Source organism: Crocodylus porosus, unplaced genomic scaffold (genome assembly GCF_001723895.1).
Source record: "Crocodylus porosus isolate Cpor-Errol unplaced genomic scaffold, CroPor_comp1, whole genome shotgun sequence".
NCBI classification, from domain to species: Eukaryota; Metazoa; Chordata; order Crocodylia; family Crocodylidae; genus Crocodylus; species Crocodylus porosus.
The window spans coordinates 8,769,189-8,778,479 of NW_017728942.1; the positions used below are offsets into that span (position 1 = coordinate 8,769,189).

Below are 9,291 nucleotides of genomic sequence, written 5' to 3' on the forward strand. Positions count from 1 at the left end.
GTGTTTGACATACTCTGAGCCTCAAGTATTTTGGGTTCTGTCCCCGGTTTGGAAGAAGCATGCGTCTGGTGTGGCCACAGGCCCTTCTGCTTCTGCACTGTCCACGCGCACACCCGGTCCTCGGCCCATCCTGGCTCCGGCCCGCTCCCTTTCTCTGCCACCGCAATCCAGTACCTTGTTCTTCCCACTACGTGGAGCCAGCTGGGCTTCCCATCCCCATCCCCCAGGCTTGGATAAACCCAGTCATGTGCCCGAGAGTGCAAGTATCCTAAATCCCTGAATATCTCTGAAGTAAGGGAGCGACCCAAGGGCAGGATCTCTACTGCTGTACCTGTCAACGGAGGTAGCACAGGTGGGCTGCCAGGGTGGCGGCAAGGAGGGAGTTGGCCTGGCGGGCAGCAGATGCAGTTGTGTGAAAGGGCTCCAGGGCACAGTGCGCAAGGGGGAAGGAACTGGGTCCGAGGCTAAGACTTGCTCTGGGTGTGCGTCGGGGGGCAAAACCTGGCTGAAAAGTGTTGGATGTTGTGGGGAAGATGAAGGTGAAGGTCAGCGGATATGTCGGTGCAGGTGAAACCCCATCTACCCATCGGGACCCAGCTGGAAGCTTCCGCTGCCGGTTTAAACCATGACATACCCCTGTGTGAAATGGAGGGGTTCCTCTTTTGCTCCTGTTTTAAATATTTCCTAACGTCCCCACTGTGGAGGTGCGGTAGTATCTGTTCCCAATGTGTGCCTGGTAGCGGGCTGGGCTGCCCACGCCTGTGCTAGGATAGACAGCAGCTTCCACTTCTGGTGCTGATCTGGTGCTTTATGGTAACGTGCGGTGAATGCTGCTTTCCATGCGGGCAGCCCTTCTCCTGGCACGCTCGGGCACGTGCATCCTGCAATGCTCTGCTTCCCCCGTACAGCCTGCAGAGTGGGAAGAGCTGGGATCTGACAGCAGCACTGTGCGCGCCTTTCTCCAGTCTTGCACAGGCGCTAGCAGCGCTCAGAGGCAAATGTGCACCGTGTGGATTTGCTCCACGATCACAAGAACATATTGTCTGTGCCTCCAGCTCCCTCACCTCGCAGCGTGGGGGCATGGCAGAGCGCTTGGAGCTGCCCAGCAAAGAGGCCTCATCACCTCAAGATCATACTATGAACTACACTGGGCTGTTGCAGCTCGGCAGCTCCCCGAATTGTGCATCTTGCTCCAAACACATGCCGGGACGGCTGGAGGGACTGCTCCTGTTGCCTTTGGGTCCCTGCTAGAGTTATGGCTTGACAAGACAAGGAAGCACATTTTTGGTTTCTCTTTTTCTTTCCAGACATCCCTTCTTGGGACGAGAAGCATAGATCTGCCATTCCCTGCCCCTCCTAATACCGGGCACCTCGCCTGGCCGCGCCAGGTAGAGAGAGAAACGTCAGGCTAGCTTCCTGTCTGCCCCCTTCTCTCTCTTGGATTAACAGAGCAAATGTCTGCATGAGGAAGCTACTGCTACGTGGTGCGTTTGCTTTTTCCGCTTTGCAAGTCTGTTCTGGCAGAACTTTGCACCTCTCCTTCTCCTGCCCCACCAGCTCCCTTGCCTGTGCTTTCTTCCAGCGATGTGTGGTAGACACCGCAGATGGGCCAGCAAGGTGGGAAGTCTTGTCCATCCTGCACTGGGACGATCCTCTTCGTGTCAATGGAAAAAAGAGAAATAGGCAACGATACAGTTGCATCAAAATGAGCTGCACCGCTCCCCTGGTCTCAACACTTTTCTCTTCCTCGTGGATATTCCCAGCAGTCCTCCTCTTTGGATGAAAATCATCTTCCTTAGCAATACAGGAGAACATATAGGACCATTGTTCATATGGTAATGTCAGGGAGGGCCTAAGAGCTGTCGTCTCCACGTCATGCTCCTGTTGCGAACATATGTCAAAGGCAGGTCTGGATTTTTCTTTTTACTTTTTAAGGGTTTTCCTTGGTCTTTGCTGTGGTGGCTCTCCTTTCAGTACCAGATGTAGCACGTCTCCACACAACCAACCAGATGCTCTTTTGAGGCTCCAAGTAAAAATAAAGATGCTAGATACGTATTCACAGCTAAGAAAGCACTGAGGGAAGTAAGGACCTTTGCTATCGCCCCTTTGCAGGGGCCCATGCATTTTTCTCAGGAAATAAAAGAGCCACCGGTGTTGAGTAAATCTTCATTTCTGCTGCCCTTCGCTTCTCCAGCCGCAGCAGTGGATTGCAAACAGCTTGCATCTGGTCCCGACAAGCCCAAATGGATGTCTGCGTATCCCGAGAAGAGGGATCTTCATTTTATCTCCTTAGGTGTTTGCCACATGGGCTGGGGCAAGTCCAGCCCTCTCCTGGTTCAAAGGGTTTCCTCCCCCTTGGCTCCTGGCAGGAGGCTGTGTGCCTCCTTTCATGACTGCCTGCCACTCTGCAGTTTGGCCCTTCTCCTTTCCCCACCTCCTCCTCCTGCAACCTGGTTTCCCTGCCTCTCTCCTTCCCTCTGAGCTCAGCCCCTCTCGCCTGCCTGTGTTCCCGAGCTCTGCCCCCTCTAGCTGGAGACTCGGGTTTATCTGGAGGCGGAGGGGACTCATTTGGGAGCTGAGATCCAGGAGGTGAAGGAAGGAGCCGCTGAAACCAAGAGAAGAGAAAGGGTTTAGGAGCTACGAAGGGACAGAGCCTGGAGACCATGGCTGGATTCTCAGCTCTGGGGCTGCTCTTTCTTTTTCAGCTATTAGCCACAGCCTCAGCTCAGGTAAGAATTTTCTTTTACATCCAATGGCCAAAACCACCAGCCACTGCAATGAGCATTGCATCAAGAAGCAAGACTATTACAGAGCTGCAGGGTGAAGCGCACTGCACGTCCTATGGCACATCTTATTAAAGTTTGTGTCTAAAGCTAAAGACAAGATACTGCTTGGGCATTTCTGTCTGTAGGTGCCTCGCAGCAGGAGAAAAAGTGTTTGCATTCACGTTGGCAGGCATTGAATACATGCTCCAGGAAACAGACCCTGGTACTTTTTAAATGTTGCTACAGAAGCCATCCTCCTCGTATCCCTGCAAAGAAAACCTCCCAGACAAAAGACGGTGTTGACCTAAGGAAAGCAGTTTTGTTTTACTTTACAGTATCATCTTGCTCACTAAACTAAAAATCTCTTGTCATCTCGCTTTTCACCTTATTCAGAGATTTTTTTCCCCCCTCTTTCCCTTAGTTGGTCTATTTTTAAAGCATCTTTAGGAAAAGCACATTAGATCCTTATTTGAAACTATGTGCATTCATAGCAAGCGCCCTGATCGTGGCATTAATTCTCTAATGTGTCACTCGGGAAAACCTTTCCATGTGGGTTTTTGCATTGCATTCATGAAGGAATTTTTGCAGCCTGGCTCAGGAATTCGGAGCCGACCCTCATCTGCTGGGAGCAGAACTGGCTCCACAATGAAACCTTTGTTCCCTGAAGCTGGATGGCAGGTTACTCTCGGGAGTCATTTCCACAGAGCAGGCGTTTGTAGAGACCCTCTTCCCCCAACCCCTGCTCCAAAAAGCCAAACTTCTGTCTGGCTTAGTTAGAGAAGAAACTACCCAACAGTGGTTTGTTTAGCTCTGCTTTTCTGCACGCTGTCCCCGCAAGCTCTCTCTCCACCTGGTCCCCCATAGAAAGCATGCCCATGTGTACGCATGCTATTCTAGCGCAGGGAGGCATGCCTTTTTCTTGTGTCTCCAGTGCAAGCTGGGTTTGGGACTTAGGAAGCCAGACCCTAGGAAACCGAGTTCCCCGAGGGACCCTGCCTGTTTCCAAACTGACATGGGGACAAGAGCAAATAAAATTGCCGTAAGTTTTCAGTTCAGTAGACTTGCTCCTATCCAGGAGACGGGCTGGGTGTCCCATATCTGCAGAAGATGTGCTCAGATTTTTAACGTGTGGGGCTTGAAAAATCCTTGCCTCTATCCCGAGCTCTTACTTTCCCACTGTGATCTCTGACCCGCTCTGCTGGGCTCTTCTAATGCAAAATCTCTCTCTTTTCCCCCGACTCTCCCAGAGAGCAGGACCGCGAGGCCCTCCTGGACCGAAAGGACTCCCTGGACCACCTGGCAAAGACGGCATCGATGTGAGTGTTGTACGGCAGGGGGCATCCACATCTGGGGGAGGGGAGCAGAGGTGGAGCAAGGGGAGGACTCATTTTCACGGAGGAGTTCTTCTGCTTCTCCAGCCTTCCAGAGAGAAGCTCCAGCCGAAAAACAGCCCATCTGCCATATGCAAAAGGCAAAGGTGCGCTATCCTGCAGGAGACTCAGGTGCTGAGTACCTGGAGATAGCTTCCAGTATCATGCAGGTCCAAGCCCTCAGTGCCATCTAAGATTTCCTGGTGCATACAACAAGGAGGATTGCTGGACTTTCCAAACCTCTTTTAGCTCCTCTCTGGCACCTGGGTGGGACGTAGTTTGAAGGCTGGAGGACAGCGGTGGGTCTAGTGCAGCGTGTGGTGTGCTGGACGGTGTTGTTGCATCCGTAGCATGTTGTGTATTTTGTTTCAAATATTGCAGACCCCCCTGGGTCTCTAAGACACTGGGTCTCTGGAAAACTGAATTCTATATGTAGGACTACGTTGCGTCCTACTGATGTTACGGCTCAGACTTCGGTAAAGTTACTCCAGGTTTACGTCGGTGTGATGGAAATCAGGATCTGGCCCATCAGTTCCTATGGAAATGTGTGTTTCTTTAGTCATAGGAAAAAACACAGGAAAGTCTATGGACTGTATTTTGGGGGTAAAATTCCTTATTATTAACCTTTCCCCATGGCTGCTGGGGCAGAAGCTCAGCTGCCGTTGGCTGTAGTGCACAAGGAAACCTTGTCCTACTGCTGTTAGTTGATGTTTCCACTGAGATGAAACACTTTGACTATTTCTGGCCACTGGATAAAGACAAATATTGTTGCTTTTCATCCTACTGCAGTGGATCAAACTGTTTCAAGAAAACTGGATATTTCAGATACTATCAGGCAGATTACATTCGTTCATGCTGTTTGTGCCTAACTCCGTGATCTACTCAGCCCTTTAGGCAGACTTGCAAAATTCTGCTTCTCCCAGGGAGCTAATTTGGTTTCGGATGAAAAGGCCGAAAAGCTATACTTGTTCTCCTCAAGGTAAAGGGTGAACAAGGAGGTTTTGTGTCTACGACTGTATATGTGTATACGCATTTTGCAAGACTGAACTTAAATAAAACCCTCTCTGTTCTGCAGCCCGTCCCCTACCCATGTTCCTAGATGAGAGGAAATCATTTTATTCAATAAGTTTATTCTACTTTTGCAACAGGGAATGGTTTAGAGGAAGAAGATCAGGAATTCCTATCTGCCTTTGGGGAATATAAAAGTAAGGGGATGCAATTTAAATTGATAGAGGGCAAAGGAAGTACTTGCATGACACCCACTTTAACCTGTGGAACTCATTGCCACAAGGTATTACCACAAGGTATTGTGGATAAGAGGTATTCAGGGAAGGATTGGCTTTATCTAAGGAAAACAGCCAGAGTGATTAAAGGAAGACGACAAATTCTGGGAGGCGTCGAGACCTCCATGCTTCAGTAAATTGTAGCTAGTTTCAGGCACTTCTCCCCACTTGTCCTATATGAGCTTTTATGAGATTTCTTCAACTTTCCTCAGCAGCAATTACTTCTTCCAGCGGCAGGATTGAGAGCCAAGTGAGGGACTGGTATGATCCAGGGGGGCAATGCCTATGTCACAATTGCTAGGGGATTTATTGAACAAATTCCCACTGACATAGGTATTGGCGTTGAACTGTGTTTTAATAATCCAAAGGTCATAATGCAGCCAAACTGCTGCAACTGATGTGCAAGGAGCTGTTTAGATAGATGTATAGGGTGTTATGTCAGTTTTTCTTACCCAGAAAGAAAAAGGAAAGAAAAGATGGTTTTTTTCCCATTCCACGCACATGGTGTTTGCTTCCAGAAACCGAGCCCCATGCCTTCAGAGGATGTGCTCTTCTGGGGGCCTCTGTTCTTGAGTCCTAGCCTTTTCCACCTAGCACGCATCCAAGTGGTACTTTCTTAGGATTGCACATAGATGCCTAATTTCACCTCGCTAGAGTCCCAGAAAAAACATTGACACGAAAAGGTGGGTGGGTGGGTCTGTAGTGTTTATTGTGACTCAGCCTTCAGGCTAAGGTGAAGGCATATCGGAAAAGAAGACACACCAGGGATCTCCCAGGGACTCGAGCAGCATGGAATAGGATTGATCTGAAGCACTGAGATAACTAAGTGCCACTTTATTCTACTTACAAGGTATCAGAGTCTGGCCTGAACACCAGTAGCTCCAGCCTGAATCAAGTCTGAGAACCCAAACCCTGTAGTCCTGCTCCAGGGCTGGCGTGCGTAAAGTTTGAGAGCATTTACCATGTGAAGAATGCAGGATGTATCTCGTATGCTTCATTTAGCTGCATATGAGCTAAATGAAGCATGCAAATGAAGGATGTAGCAAGACCAAAAAGGAAACTGTTCTTTCCTAGAGTCCTAGATGGGAGACGCTCCTCTGTCCCTCAGCATCCAATTTTGCTAGCACCTCTTATCGTGATGAGTCCCCCGGATTTGCCTTGAGCCTCCTGTGGTTGGCGTGCAGTGCAGTGGCATGGCCTTCTGGGGAAAGAGCTGCCTTTTTCCTGCCGCCGCGCTCCTAGAAGTTATTTGTGGTGTGTGCCGCCCCACATTGCTGTGCCTTTTTACAGCCCTGAAAACCGAGGGTCCTGTTGAAGATGTGCCAGAGGTGCCTTAAAGGCAGAGTAGCAGTGTGAACACTGCAAAGAACAAGATTGCTATTTGACTCTATACCAGTGAGATTTCAGAAAACACGCACGATCAAAACCATTCATGATCATTTTAAAATATTGCATTTTCTTTGTGGATTTGCATTATGACCTTTGGATTATTAATACTGCATTTTCGTTTGGTTTTGGTTTTTCCCTTCCTATTATTTTCCAAAATCATCCCAGCCAGGTTCTGTTTAGAGGGGGCAGTTAAAGAAACAGCAAAATCTCAGAACAGCCTCTGGCTGGATGCATGTTGCAAAAATGTACAGCAGCTGCCTTCATGTGGGCCCTACACCGTGAGCAGTACATAATACACAACTGAATTATTCAAGCCAACTCTGCCCAAGCCTCAGATGAACCCAACGCCAGATGTGCCATTGCCGAGAGCTCCTTGTTTCACTTTTGCCTTTCAGGAGGTGCTATACCTTTCAATCCCATTGAAGTCTCCTATAATTATACCTTTTAAAATACTGCATGTTCCATGCTTTGTAACAAGGTAATTGCTCAGCTCCCTAGAATAGACGGGGTGTGCTGTGAATTAAACCAGCTATCTAAGAGTTTCTTTGCATTAGTTCCAGGCGTGTAATGTTAAAGAAACTATTGTCAGTTTTCTAAAAGCAGATTTTTCCCCCTTTTGCTGAGTCCTTAATACAGACTTGCTGAGAATAAACTGGCTTCCCTCTCACATAACACTGGAGACAATTATGCCTTTGCTGATGGCAGTTGCTTCTGATTCACTACCGATGCTAATGGCGATCTGCTAGTAGAGGGGTAAAATAAAATACCGGGCTCCAATTCTGACTAGACTTTGGTACCACAAACCCCGGCACCCCGGCAAAGTCCTTGGTTCAGTTGAGGCCCAGGACAGATAATGAGCGGCTTTCTCTAAGCTTGTAGCCTTACTGCCAGGTCTGGGTATCACTGATGCCTGTGAGGAAGGGGCAATGTCTGGGGGAAAGAAGCTAAACCTACTTATTGCCATTCATAATTGCAATTCCAAACCAGCCATCTCAACAGAACCGCTCCCTTCATTTTTGTTAGCAAAGAGCTTTCCCAGCTTGGAAAACGATGTCTATTTATGGCAGGTTTGTGGGCAAAGCACTGCAGTGGGATTGCTTCAGCAAGCATGAGCACAAAGATGCCCTCTGTTTGCTGCCTGTCCAGTCTGCGCCTGCTCCCCATCACTGCAAGATGCAAATCCCTGTGCCCTCACTGGAGGCAGTCAGACCAAGGGTGGGGCTGTGGAGGTTGCATGGGCTTTCCAGTTGCTAATTCAGGAACTACAGAGCGGTTATACAGACTTCCACGTTAGCTTGTGTCTTCACAGCTCCCTACTGTGAGGCCCACAGCAGAGAGGGCCACTGCTGAGCCCACTTGGACAACCTCTCCCTTCACATCTTCCTCCTGCTAAGATACTTTGCACCTCGGGCCTCCCTAGCAAATATAATTAACAAAAGATTAGTATTAAATTACACTTCTTTCTAGCATCCTGGCTCTGTTTCCCTTCCCAGATATCCTGTTGCCCTTGGAAGTTTCTTTGCCTAGAGTTCAGTTGTTACGTCGTCAGCCAAGAGCACTCTCAAATTAATTGCTTGAATAGTTGTTAAAATCTGAAGGAGGACGGCTTGTGGCTTCACTCTTCGGCATTGAGAGATGGTCTTGCGGGTAAATCCTTGAAGTGATGTTTGCAGTTTCTTGTAGGTGGGCATCACTGGGTTTTGAGGCACAGGGGGAAAATGATTAATATTCCTCTGTTTTCAATATTCTGCTCACATAAGAGAAACTCTCCAGGTCGTGTTATGCTCCAAGAAGCTAATGCCTCCCTTTTCTGCCCTTTGTGCTGGGTGCCCTGTGCCAGAGGGGATGTGACTGGAGGTGCCTCCAGCTTTAGACCCGAAGCCATGGCAGCAGGGTCATAGGAGGAGAAAACTTGCCAGGTCCATTGTGGCCATTGTGTCCCAGCTGCCTGCGGAGGGTTTAGATTGACAGTGTGGTCGAGGGTAGAAAGATAAGAAAGATTTATTGACTTAAGAAAAACACAACTACGCGTAGTAACAGGTAAATGGTATAATCTGTGCTATTCGTGTGTCACCAAGTGTCACCTCAACTACGTGGCTAACCATCTTGAGCATCATAGTATTCTGCACTGCCCTAGTGGCAACCGCTAAATGGTATTTCAACCGTTGTTCATGCTATGCAAGTTAAATTTATAGATCCCTCCCCATCTCCTGATGTAGCGCATGTGGCTTTGGCATCTCAGTTGTAGCTATCACGGTGCTTCAGCAAGCAAGGGGTGGAGTGTGGCAGCTGAAAAGTGTGTCTGTGTGATAAAAGTGCTTGCTGAAGGCTCTATGAAGATTAGACCAAGTGTTTTTCTGTATTGGTTTAGATATTAAGCTATAAGTTGTTGCTAAAAGCCTAATTATAGTTTAAGATGTAGTGAGGCCTTGTATAAAGTAAGGCCTAGTAAATTTAGCAAAGCCTAGAAGTAGTAAGGCCCTA

The 9,291-nt window shown here is 48.5% G+C and overlaps 1 protein-coding gene across 1 annotated transcript in view; it reads left to right on the top strand.

The window, feature by feature from the left end:
* The first annotated feature begins 1,115 nt into the window (after nt 1-1,115).
* Nucleotides 1,116-9,291, top strand: part of COL9A3 (collagen type IX alpha 3 chain) — a 61,873-nt gene continuing 53,697 nt past the window's right edge. Inside the window, exons 1-2 of the mRNA XM_019548235.1 lie at nt 1,116-2,729; nt 4,013-4,081. Coding sequence (XP_019403780.1) covers nt 2,664-2,729; nt 4,013-4,081 — 135 coding nt within the window. The 5' untranslated portion in view covers nt 1,116-2,663. The remainder of the gene's footprint in view (nt 2,730-4,012; nt 4,082-9,291) is intronic.